The sequence below is a fragment of the Oncorhynchus nerka genome, linkage group LG7 (assembly GCF_034236695.1).
Source record: "Oncorhynchus nerka isolate Pitt River linkage group LG7, Oner_Uvic_2.0, whole genome shotgun sequence".
NCBI classification, from domain to species: Eukaryota; Metazoa; Chordata; class Actinopteri; order Salmoniformes; family Salmonidae; genus Oncorhynchus; species Oncorhynchus nerka.
The window spans coordinates 78,610,031-78,623,105 of record NC_088402.1 but is presented as its reverse complement, the minus strand read 5'-3'; the positions used below and the strand labels follow the sequence as shown (position 1 = coordinate 78,623,105).

The 13,075-nt window shown below is 42.4% G+C and overlaps 2 protein-coding genes across 3 annotated transcripts; both read right to left on the bottom strand.

Moving 5' to 3' along the window:
- Positions 1-670: 670 nt before the first annotated feature.
- On the bottom strand, positions 671-6,179 carry LOC115132455 (transcription initiation factor TFIID subunit 8-like). 2 transcript variants are annotated; one of them, XM_029665125.2, is made up of 8 exons: positions 5,991-6,179; positions 5,567-5,726; positions 5,277-5,363; positions 5,114-5,176; positions 3,153-3,277; positions 2,870-3,017; positions 2,541-2,683; positions 671-1,265 (listed from the first exon to the last, which is right to left on the bottom strand). In XM_029665125.2, the coding sequence occupies exons 1-8, from the start codon at positions 6,036-6,038 to the stop codon at positions 1,125-1,127; spliced, it is 915 nt and encodes a 304-aa protein (XP_029520985.1). In that variant the 5' UTR covers positions 6,039-6,179; the 3' UTR covers positions 671-1,124. The 2 variants fall into 2 exon arrangements, with proteins under 2 accessions (XP_029520985.1, XP_029520984.1); XM_029665124.2 differs by having other exon boundaries at positions 5,277-5,375; positions 5,991-6,178.
- Positions 6,180-7,041: 862 nt separating this feature from the next.
- On the bottom strand, positions 7,042-8,076 carry LOC115132852 (G0/G1 switch protein 2-like). The gene is made up of 2 exons (XM_029665590.2): positions 7,975-8,076; positions 7,042-7,725 (listed from the first exon to the last, which is right to left on the bottom strand). The coding sequence occupies exon 2, from the start codon at positions 7,708-7,710 to the stop codon at positions 7,372-7,374; it is 339 nt and encodes a 112-aa protein (XP_029521450.1). The 5' UTR covers positions 7,711-7,725; positions 7,975-8,076; the 3' UTR covers positions 7,042-7,371.
- Positions 8,077-13,075: the final 4,999 nt, after the last annotated feature.

Sequence of the window (13,075 nt, the reverse complement as noted above, 5' to 3'; positions counted from 1 at the left end):
CGATTGTAACCTCTACTTTCCGTACATTTTCAGGTCTCTGAATACCCTTCTCTGTTAATGTGTTTTCTTCCCACCACCCAGATAATCACTCCTTCCCCTCAGAAGTATCCGCAGGACAGAACCTGGTATAAAGTACCCTCTTGGAAGAACCCCCTTCAACTACACCACAAATAGGTTCAGGACCAAGCCTTTACAGCTGACTCCAACCCAGGCTGAGTGTGTGGTTATTGGCAATGGCACTCTCCAAACTGTCCATGATAGGAAAACACTGATTATCTATTGTATAAATGCATTGCATGTATCAACCTTCAAATAGATTGACCACTAACAGCTGTTTTTTCTGATGCAGCCCCGGGGCATATGCTCATGATACTACTCAGAGCCGGAAGGTGTTTTGGCCTATGAACTTTGGCTCCTCAGACTGGGGTAGACTGCCCCCGACTCAAGAGGAAAGCCTTGAGGACAGAGGTGTGTTATTTTAATTTGCATTACTATACAAAGAAATACAGAGATTCTTGTAAATGTATCTTCAGCAATAACATCTAATGCCATTGCATGTTTGTCTTACATAGCTGCTTTGTGACAAGGAGTTTGACAAGCAAAGGACATATCTACAGTTGCTGTACTCCTGACTCTGCAGGGGGTCAACCTGATACAAGCATAAATAAAGTGTTTTTATATATCCGCTTTAATATAGATATTCACCATTCTCTCCAGGTATACAAAGTAGACAATAAAGTTGACGGATTTTTGCCCTCATGTGTATTTGGTGATTGGCTAAAATGTGTCATCAAAAAATTGATTTCCTACTCATTATTTATCAATGACTGAACTCATAATTTGGAAATGTTACATATTTTCTTTCACGACAGAACCACTCCACAAATCTGAAGAAAAAAAAATGAATAGCAAAATGTTTGTTTTCTCATGAATGTAACTAGTGAAGAAAGTCATATTGAGCAGTATTTGCCCTGTAGAAAGTTCAGGTGAGAGTCCCTCACTCCAGATGTCCACGTGGGTCCACTTCTCACAGAGGCACAGAACTGTTGACTGCTTCTTACAATTGACCCTTTTTTGTGTCTGACAGATAGAAGTCAGAATTAGTAGCTAAGTGTAGTAAACGTTCACTTCTTCCTCCTCACTTTGGGTTTCTTGACCGGCCTCAGGTATGGATTGTCAATCATGTTTTCTTCACTGGCCTTCACGGAGGGAACCACACCCCCAGGGGGCAGCATGGAATTCTCCTTATCAGCTCCAGGATCATCCTACATTTTAATAAAGGTATAGATGAGGAAAATGAACATAATTTTAAGAATATAAACTCATTTACAACTAGCCTTGCCATGGACTCCATATTAGAGATGGATACTAACAGTGTCATCCCAATAAGGATGTAGCCATCAACACCAGCTACAGTTGAATATACATTGTGTATACCAAACATTAGGAACACCTTTCTAATATTGAGTTGCGCACCCCACCCCTTTTGCCCTTAGAGCAGCTTTAATGAGTTGCTTTAATTCATTGGGGGTTTCAAAAGCGTTCCACAGGGATAATGACCAATGCTGACTACAATGCTTCTCACAGTTGTGACAAGTTGGCTGGATGTCCTTTGGGTGGTGGACCACTCGATACACTCAGGAAATTGTTGAGCATGAAAAACCCAGCAGCGTTGCAGTTCTTGACACAAACTGGTACACCTGGCACCTACTAACATACCCCATTCAAAGGCACATAAATCTTGCCCATTCACCCTCTGAATGGCATACATACACAATCTATGTCTCAAAGCTTAAAAATCCTTCTTCAACCAGTCTCCTCCCCTTCATCTTTAACCGGTCTCCTCCCCTTCATCTTTAACCGGTCTCCTCCCCTTCATCTTTAACCGGTCTCCTCCCCTTCATCTTTAACCGGTCTCCCTCCTTTAACCTTCATCTTTAACCGGTCTCCTCCCCTTCATCTTTAACCGGTCTCCTCCCCTTCATCTTTAACCGGTCTCCTCCCCTTCATCTTTAACCGGTCTCCTCCCCTTCATCTTTAACCGGTCTCCTCCCCTTCATCTTTAACCGGTCTCCTCCCTTCATCTTTAACCAGTCTCCTCCCCTTCATCTTTAACCAGTCTCCTCCCCTTCATCTTTAACCAGTCTCCTCCCCTTCATCTTTAACCAGTCTCGTCCCCTTCATCTTTAACCAGTCTCCTCCCCTTCATCTTTAACCAGTCTCCTCCCCTTCATCTTTAACCAGTCTCCTCCCCTTCATCTTTAACCAGTCTCCTCCCCTTCATCTTTAACCGGTCTTTCCCCTTCATTTTTAACCGGTCTCCTCCCCTTCATCTACATGGACTGAAGTGGTTTTAACAAGTGACATCAATAAGGGATCATAGCTTTTTCCTGGATTCACCTGGGCAGTCTGTCAGGGAAAGCAGGTGTTCCTTGGTTTTCCTCATGAAAGGTTAATTCTGTATAGGCGTAACCACATTGAACTGCAGATAATATAACTCTGGGTTAAATATTTCCCTTGGCCCTTGTCCCCGGACTCACATTGAGGTTGTTGCCTGGCGTGTTCTCGCTGTCGGTCTGGTCATCCTGTTCAGAGGAGTCCGTCTCCTCCAAAGTCTGCAGCTCCAGTTCTGAAGGCAGTAGGGCACTGAGATACGGGATGGAGCTGGGCCGCGCTGCGATCACTGGCAATCAAAATAACAAAGGCACAAGTTATATTACCAATGCAAACACAGGCACATAACATTGTCTGTAGTAAGAAATGAGATTAGTGGGAACTGAAAACTTTTTTTACAGATTGAGAAAGAATGAAGGGAAACATATAACAGAAACAGAATCACGTGTGACCACAACGACGAGCGCGCACTCACAAGGAAAGGCAGTGATGTCATCCTTGAAAAGGCTCTGTGTTTCTCCGGTCTTGGCCATGAAGCGTGTGAGAGCTCGCTCCACGTCTCTCCTCTGAGAGGCTGCCTTCTCTCGCACCACCTGGTAATCTGACACAGGCTCCCGAAACGTCTGTGACAGAAAGACAACAGAGAGGAAACTCACTCATCTTTTAAATATTTTCACTAGACTACTGGAAAAAGTGTAAAAGCGTATTAATACTAAGATGTTTCTGGCTGGGAAAACTAAGAAGCGTGGTTAACTCACTGGAGTTTTGATGTAGGTGTGGGGATCAGGGAACTCAGGGAAGTGGCTGGGTATGTGGGAGGGATGAGTGCGTTTCTGTCCAGCGATCAAGGCCTTCGGGATCACAGGAGCATTCGTTACTGGAGCTGAAAAATACACACAAATTGTCAGGTAGGCAACTAGGCATCATAATTACTTTCATTCTAGGACCAGTCACTAGTGCTCTATAGTGTTCTTGTGTTTTGTGCTCAGTTCTAGTCCAAGGGTGTTCACAGTCTTCTTTAAATAACTGATCTCAGTCCTCTTAAAGGTAACTTTTAAAGCACCAGCACAGCTGTTGTTACAACAGTGCTGAAGAATGACAAAACTATTGGAACACAATAAAGAGAAAAACGGAGACGATTATGCACTACAACCAAAGAAAGGTCCTGTGTAGCTCATGTTGTAGAGTATGGCGCTTGCAACGCCAGGGTTGTAGGTTCAATTCCCACGGGGGACCAGTACAAAAATGTATGCACTCACTACTGTAAGTCGCTCTGGATAAGACCGTCTGCTAAATTACAAAAAAGGTATGTCAAGCAAAAGTTACAAAAATTGTGTCAACAGTTAGGACAAGGGATAACAACTAAATCAAATCAAAGTTTATTTGTCACGTGCACCGAATACAACAATGCTTACTTACAGGCTCTAACCAATAGTGCAAAAAAGTTATTAGGTGAACAATAGGTAAGTAAAGAAATAAAACGACAGTAAAAAATAACAGTAGCGAGGCTATATACAGACACCGGTTAGTCAGGCTGATTGAGTTAGTATTTACATGTAGATATGGTAAAGTGACTATGCATATATGATGAATAGAGGGTAGCAGTAGCGTAAAAGAGGGGTGGGTAGTGGTGGTGGCAGATGTGTTGCTACCTATTAAAGTCTCTGGCCACTAGGGGTGAGTGGTTTCCAGTTTTCTTATTTCCTTATACAGCTGACTGAGTGCTGTCTTAGTGCCAGCATGTCTGTGGTGGTAACTAAACAGCCACGAAAAATATAGCTGAAAGATCACTAGGTAAGTAGTGTGGCCTGCAATTTATCACAATATACTCTACTTCAGGTGAGCAAAATCTAGAGAATTCCTTAGATTTCGTGCACCAGCTGTCGTTTACAAATATGCACAGCCCCCCCCCCGTCTTACCGGAGTGTGCTGTTCTATCTTGCCGGTAGAGCTTCTGGGTATCAGGACAGTGATCACTCACCTCGGATTAGATGAAGATTTTTTCTACAATAAGCAGGATGCACATGACATTCTCCAAACACCCGACAGGACCGACATCCCCGTTATTTGCAACATGAAGCGACGCAGGTACAGAGGACAAAGAGCCGGATGCCTCGTGAGGACCCGGAGAAGGCGAGTGGGAAAGCTACCGTTACTGTCAATACTACTCGCCAACGTGCAATCATTGGACAATAAATTAGACGAGGTACGATCACGAATATCCTATCAACGGGACATCAACAACTGTAACATCCTATGTTTCACGGAATTGTGGCTGAATGACGACATGGATATTCAGCTAGTATATCCTGTGTTCCAACACATATGCTTTCTGTTTCATAGTTGTAACAATGGCACTCCATGAATAACATTGATTGAACACTTATTTTTTTTTTTTTACATATCGTATTCTAATGGTTTTTTATTCAACTAGGCAAGTCAGTTAACAACAAATTCTTATTAACAATGACGGCCTACCCCCCGGCCAAACCCTCCTCTAACCCGGAAGACGCTCGGCCAATTGTGTGCCACCCTAAGGGAATCCCAATCACTGCCGGTTGTGACACAGCCTGGGAACGAACCAGGGTCAGTAGCGACGGCTCTAGCACTGAAGTTCCTTAGAGCGCTGCACCACTCGAGAGGCCAATGTTACCTAAGAACTTCAAAAACACAACCAAATGATTCCTAACAGTAAAGACATAAACAGTAAAGACATCACGGGCAGTTATAACCATCCTCTGTGATCTCTTGGCATACACTGGCAAAGTGTTCACATTGAAACCTGTGGTGATACATGAGAGATAAATTGATGAAGGCAAATTAAATAGAGATTTCATTTTCAAGCTGCAATTCTTTAGCATCTTTCCTGAAGTTAAACTCACCCATTTCAATGAGTGTGACCACAGTGTCAGAAAGGGTGGGCGTGATTCTGGCTGTGTGTTCACAGTACGCCTTGGCACAACGTCCCACTTCAGATATGTCTCAAAAAGCATAGGGAATAGACACCAATTAGTGGTCAGTAATACAGACATTTGTGCTTATTTCTTAAAAATCCTAGTCACTTGACATGGCTTGTTGTTTAATTCAAGCCAGCAAAGGGTTATTGTTAGTTTAATCCCAAACTGAAAACGTGTATAACATCTTCAATAACAACAAAACAATGGTTGCATACAGCTCTGGATCATCTCAGTGAGTGATTCCACGGCCGCCTTCTCTGCGCTTTCGAACCCACACTCTGTCAGCAGCGAGCTCACCACCACTTGGAGGGTGCGACGCCGGGCAAGCTGGTAGTTCTCTGCCGGACTGGACGTCGCCTTACCACCCCCTGAACGCTGTAAAACAAACATGTGGTGGGTGAGAAAACCCTTTCACTCAGGGATAGCAAACTACAATAGCTAGTTATACATTTAGTCAGCATTGTTGACGTCAACGCCAGTTTATAAAACAGCAAGTCAGCCACCTACAACATTCGTTTAAACGTAACGTTAACTAGTGAATGGCTTTCATTTGATGAGCCCCCCCCCCAAATTATAGCGTCTCTTAATTTGCTAGTTAGCTAACGGCGTTACATAGCTATGACAAAATATTTGTTTTACCCCTACTACAGCACTGAATCCACCCGCCATCACCGCAGGGTCTGCCATCTGCACGGTATATGGTGATTATTTGCTATCAAAAAGCTACAGTTACACAAAGTTACGCCTTTCTGACTAACTAACAAATTATCTAGCTAACGTTACTGTAGCTAGGTAGGTACAGCCAGAAAAACAACATTGACGTCATTTCCGGCAGGACAGGCAGTTTCTGCTCATAAAATAGATTTGCTGCCACCTACTGCATGAACTGTCTTAAAGCAATTATAAACTGGGTGGTTCTAGCCCAGAATGTTGACTGGCAGCCGTGGTGTATCACGAGTATGACAAAACATTTATTTTTACTGCTCTAATTACGTTGGTCACCATTTTATAATAGCATTTAGGCACCTCTGGGGTTGTGACATTTTGCCAATATACCACGACTAAGGGCTCTGTCCAGGCAATCAGCGTTGCGTCGTGCATAAGAAAAGCCCTCTTATTGGCCATATACTACACCTCCTTCAGCGTTCCTGTCCCTGTTCAAAATGTGTGTCCTCTCTGAAACCTATAGTATATAAACATTGGATTGCTGATGCTATGTATTGGCCAATGATAGGCTTTGAAGCCACTGACCTCCATATTGGTACACCTCAGAAGGAGCAGTCCTTCAATGGAATGGATGGAATTTTACAATATTTAAATTAAATGTTTCAAGGACAGAATGACATGTTTTTATGTATTTCTTTCTTGTAGTGGGAACAGTAACATTGGACCTCTAAAAAAATCTACTTTAAGATTTTTAAAATATTTTTATTTATTTATGTTCAGTTCAAATAAGTATGCATGAAGGTGTCTGTAATAGAATATACTTGGCAAAAATGAATGTAGACATTTATAAATGCATTTCTATAACTTTTTACACTAGTGGAGGAGTACAAAAATGCCTGCGCAGTGGCCTTAAAACAGAGCCCCCTGTCAGTCATCTAGGGTATATATATATATACATTATTGGGCAGGCTACCTTAGGTTACTCAAAACACTGTTTGACATGAAACACATCACGACCCAGTGGTAACATAAAATAGGTTTATTAGGTCGCCAAAAGAAAATACAAATTCTCAATCAGTCATATAGCTTCTGCTGCCCAGCAGCCAGTCATAACTGTAGCCTGTTGTTGCATCGGTCCATCCATCCATCCATCCATTCAGTCTCTTCTCTTCTCATTGCTAATACGTCAAGGTGTCCCTAAACATGGCCAAATTATCATGATAAAATCACCAAGTGCAATCCCTTTTGATTGCCAGGTGGATTTAGCTTATTTCACAACATTTTGTGTTCTAAGTGTTGGTTTCATTAGTGTGTGTAGAGTTCAATCAACATGAGAAGGAGTTGCAGTGCATCTTCAACAGGCATGTGACCTGATAGACGCCCTCCTCTGACGACTTTCCAGTGGCTTCTTAGCATCAATCTCCGTTTGCAACTCATCCACAACATCAGGCTCGTCAGTGATTATCTCTGGCTCCAGCATTTGCCTCTTCTTCTCCTCTGTGATCAGCTTGATCATTTCCTCGTCTAATGGATCCTGATCACAAAATGGCATGCAGACCGTTTCCACCAGCCCACCGACCACTCCAAACAATGCCAGGGTAGAACCCAGCAGGTACACCTTCATCATGCCCCGACTGGGCCTCTGGCTCAGGATCTCTTTAGCGAAAGGAATGATCTCGTTCATAGTCTCCATTGTCTTACGTTGAGTCTATGGAGAAAAAAATGACATTTAATAATGAATAGGCTATTCAATGGCTCTGCAATGAAAAAATAACTCATTTGCTAAATGATTAGTATTGACCGCCGATCATTTTATGATCATCATAATGCATTAAGTAATATATCAGTGAAAATATCTCAAATAATATTCTGACCATGTAGATTTCACTGTATAATTCTAAATTAGATTGAATGAAGAGTCCACAGAAAAGAGCAGAAAATATTTTAATATACTTACTTGTATAGGAACCTGTTAAAAGATTTCCTTAGATTTCGTCTTCGTTGAACATCCACAAACGAAGATGCAATGAGATGTGCTGGGTTTTATACATAATGGGATCCATGTCAACTCCCACATAGTGTCAAATGATGAATATTCATGACGATGGGTGTTTAGAGCAAGTGCTGTGGTGGAGGCAACTGCTTTGAGGCAATGTCTTCAATGTCTGGTGCAATTGGCATTTGTCCAGGGCTGTTTTAGAAACAGCCAGGAGTGGGTACAAAGGCAAGGTCATCGAAAACCTCCATCTTGCCAAAATATATTGTGCAAGTAATATCACGTGAGTCACATGTGTTTGGGTCATGCAACATAGATGCAATGGTGTGGTTGGACAAGTTAAAGTGATGCTCTAGAGGTTTTGTATAATTTCAGCTAGTAGTTTTGAAACTAGCGCTCACGAGGCAAAAGGGGTCTCTGAAAATTGTGCACAATTGTGTACTTCGTCATCCATTTCATATGATATGCTACATCCTGCAAAATATGATATGCTATGAATTCCAATTTGTATGATATGTTACGAATTTGTAAGTACTTAAGATCCCGGACTGCATCTTTATTAAGCGTAGTAGTGCTGAATAGGCTACTGTATTACTGCAGTCTTATCACGTGAAAAGCAGTCATCACTAAGCCCTGAGTGTCAGCTTGACAGTGTATGATGCTACGTAATACAACGACATAAACTCATTGATCTTGCTGCTTTTACACACTGCTATGAGTGTGGCCTGTTAGTTCTACACTGACATGTCATCAGAAAAAAATTAAGTTAAATTATGTCAACGGTGAAAGTCCTGGCCCTCTTTTGTGGGTCTCATCTACCTGCAAAACTTTGAAGTTGAACTAGGCAAATAGTTCATCTTAAGAGTGAAACGTGTATTGCCTACTATTCTTTTATATTCTGGAATTGACAACTCCACAATGAATAATAAAGAGTGCTTAGACTAACACTACACATGTTGCTGAACATTGACCATCATGTGCATTTGGTTGATTGGTTTGTGTCCAGTGTCTGGTTGCTGAACATTGACCATCATGTGTGGTTGATTGGTTTGTGTCCAGTGTCTGAGTGTCTGGTTGCTGAACATTGACCATCATGTGTGGTTGATTGGTTTGTTTCCAGTGTCTGGTTGCTGAACATTGACCATCATGTGTGGTTGGGTGGTTTGTGTCCAGTGTCTGGTTGCTGAACATTGACCATCATGTGTGGTTGATTGGTTTGTTTCCAGTGTCTGGTTGCTGAACATTGACCATCATGTGTGGTTGATTGGTTTGTTTCCAGTGTCTGGTTGCTGAACATTGACCATCATGTGTGGTTGATTGGTTTGTTTCCAGTGTCTGGTTGCTGAACATTGACCATCATGTGTGGTTGATTGGTTTGTGTCCAGTGTCTGGTTGCTGAACATTGACCATCATGTGTGGTTGATTGGTTTGTGTCCAGTGTCTGGTTGCTGAACATTGACCATCATGTGTGGTTGGGTGGTTTGTGTCCAGTGTCTGGTTGCTGAACATTGACCATCATGTGTGGTTGGGTGGTTTGTGTCCAGTGTCTTATACATTAATCACCATCAGGAGAGGTTGACTTGTATCCAATGAGAATTATTTGATGTTAAGTACCTCCCCCATAAAGATCGATCAAATTATCTCTGTGGCTACCCCTTTATTGGTTGGAAAGCCCCAGCTGCAGTATTCGGTTCATTCCTAATCAAACAAAATTGTACAGATAGCTTTGTGTAAGACCTAATGCCTCTGAGACCTCCTGTGTCAGTGCCTTAGCCTATGGGTGTCCACAATAAATGGGTGTATATATTGACATTGATGATAAGTCGATGAGGTTACGTTGGATATGTGTGAAGAACCATGCCCTTTGACATGATTTCCAAAAGGAGGACAAGAGGAGGAAAGCAGTCGTCTGGATCTGTTGTGAAATAGTCTGTTCCCTATCACTCGTCACAGAGGGCCATGTGTTGGGGCACTGATGGCGATAATAAAATACAGAACATATTGTCAGACCTGGGTGACTGTTGAAAAGGCTTTTTCACACTCCAGACCCACTGACATTCTTCAAAATGTGACTGCCAGTCAGACCGAAGGGATAAAGTCCACTGTAAAATTGCGTTGTCACACATTGCTATCTGGAATCCTGAGATTCACACTCATGTTCTTTATTCTCATGCTATGTGCACAGTAAATTCAACCTTTCCCTTCTCACTGGTTCTTGGCAATGATAAACTCCCTAGAGGTAATGTTGCATAATGTGGCTGCAATTATGCTGTCAGAAAAACCCTTACGTGTAAGAGGAGAGCTCCACAAACTCTACACAGACTCTGTTTTAGTAGTGGCTCTGAACTGGCATGTAAGTGACTGTGAAGAAACTGGGAGACTGTTCGGGGACCGTTGACCCATATTTCTGGGTTCTGTGCCACGCTCTTTTGCCTGAATAGGAAGTCTGTCTCGCTAGCTGTGCTCCAAGTCAACTATTTTGGGGTTGGGAGAGGAGGGAAGTGGGGTGGGAAAGAGGGATAACACGCTGCATGTAGCGCTCATGTGGGGACCCTTTCATCCATACCACATGAGAAGAAAGGACAAAAGTACACCAACTGGGGTCAAATGTTTTGTGTAGCCTTCCACAAGCTTCCCACAATAAGTTGGGTGAATTTTGGCCCATTCCTCCTGACAGAGCTGGTGTAACTGAGTCAGGTTTGTGGATCTCCTTGTTCGCACATGCCTTTTCAATTCTGCCGACAACTTTTCTATAAGATTGAGGTCAGGGCTTTGTGATGGCCACTCCAATGCCTTGACATTGTTGTCCATAAGCCATTTTGCCACAACTTTGGAAGTATGCTTGGGGTCATTGTCCATTTGGAAGACCCATTTGCGACCAAGCTTGAGATGTGGCTTCAATATATCCACATCATTTTTGTGAAGTGCACCAGTCCCTCCTGCAGCAAAGCACCACCACAGCACAATGCTGACACCCCCGTGCTTCACGGTTGGGATGGTGTTCTTCGGCTTGCAAGCCTCCCCCTTTTCCTCCAAACATAACGATGGTCATTATGACCAAACAGTTCTATTTTTGTTTCATCAGACCAGAGGACATTTCTCTAAAAAGTACGATCTTTGTACAGATGTGCGGTTGCAAACCATAGTTCGTCTTTTTTTATGGCGGTTTTGGAGCTTCCTTGCTGAGCGGCCTTTCAGGTTATGTCGATATAGGACTCATTTTACTGTGGATATAGATACTTTGGTACCTGTTTCCTCCAGCATCTTCACAAGGTCCTTTGCTGTTGTTCTGGGATTGATTTGCACTTTTCACACCAAAGTACGTTCATCTCTAGGAGACAGAACGTGTCTCCTTCCTGAGCGGTATGACGGCTGCGTGGTCCCATGGTGTTTATACTTGCGTACTATTGTTTGTACAGATGAATGTGGTACCTTCAGGCGTTTGGAAATTGCTCCCAAGGATGAACCAGACTTTTTTTCTGAGGTCTTGGCTGATTTCTTTTGATTTTCTCATGATGTCAAGCAAAAAAGGCACTCAGTTTGAGGGTCGACCTTGAAATACATCCACAGTAACTCCTCCAATTGACTCAAAGCATGTCAATTAGCCATCAGAAGCTTCTAAAGCCATGACATCATATTCTGGAATTTTCCACGGCACAGTCAATTTAGTGTATGTAAATATCTGACCCACTGAAATTGTGAAACAGTGAATTATAAGTGAAATAATCTGTCTGTAAACAATTGTTGGAAAAATTACTTGTGTCATGCACAAAGTAAATGTCCTAACAAACTTGCCAAAACTAGAGTTTGTTAACAAGAAATCTGTGGAGTGGTTGAAAAACGAGTCTTAATGACTCCAACCTAAGTGTATGTAAACTTCCGACTTCAACAGTATCTAATTTAATAACATTGGATTAGCAAACTGATTTAATAATATTGGACTAGCCAGCTGATTTAATAACATCTGATTAGCTAGCTGCTTTAATAACATTGGATTAGCTATCTGATTAATAACCTTGGATTATCTATCTGATTTTATAACATTGGATTAGCTAGCTACTTTAATAACATTGGAATATCTATCTGCTTTAAAACAGTATTTTTGAAGAGGGAGATTTGGTGGAAAGTATAAGAGGGACAAATAACATGATTTCAGATTATAAAAAAGAGTCCTGTATTGCTGCTGGTTCTCTTTATCTAATATTAGGTTTTGGATTTTATTTATCCGTTATTTTACCAGGTAAATTGACTGAGAACACATTTTCATTTGCAGCAACAACCTGGGGAATAGTTACAGGGGAGAGGAGGGGGATGAATGAGCCAATTGTAAACTGGGGATTATTAGGTGACCGTGATGGTTTGAGGGCCAGATTGGGAATTTAGCCAGGACACCCCTACTCTTACGATAAGTGCCATGGGATCTTTAATGACCTCAGAGAGTCAGGACACCCGTTTAATGTCCCATCCAAAAGACAGCACCCTACACAGGGCAGTGTCCCCAATCACTGCCCTGGGGAATTGGGATAATTTGTTGTTGTTTTTTTGACCAGAGGAAAGAGTGCCTCCTACTGGCCATCCAACACCACTTCCAGCAGCATCTGGTCTCCCATCCAGGAACTGACCAGGACCAACCCTGCTTAGTTTCAGAAGCAAGCCAGCAGTGGTATGCAGGGTGGTATGCCGCTGGCCAAAATATCAAAAGATGAAGATCTGATAATATTCAGTATAAAAAAAAGTAAAAGTAAAGAAAATGAGAAAGGGGGCAAATACCTTTTCACGGCACTGTGTGTGTGTGTATATATATATATATATATTGTCACGACTTCCACCGAAGTCGGGTCCTCTCCTTGTTCGGGGAGCGTTCGGCGGTCGAAGTCACCGGTCTTCTAGCCATCGCTGATCCACCTTTCATTTTCTATTTGTTTTGTCTTGTTTTCCCACACACCTGGTTTCTATTCCCTCATTACCTGTCCTGTATTTAACCCTCTGTTCCCCCCCATGTCTTTGTGTGAGATTGTTTGTTGTATGGGCATGTGCACTTATGTCTGATTTTGCGAGGGGT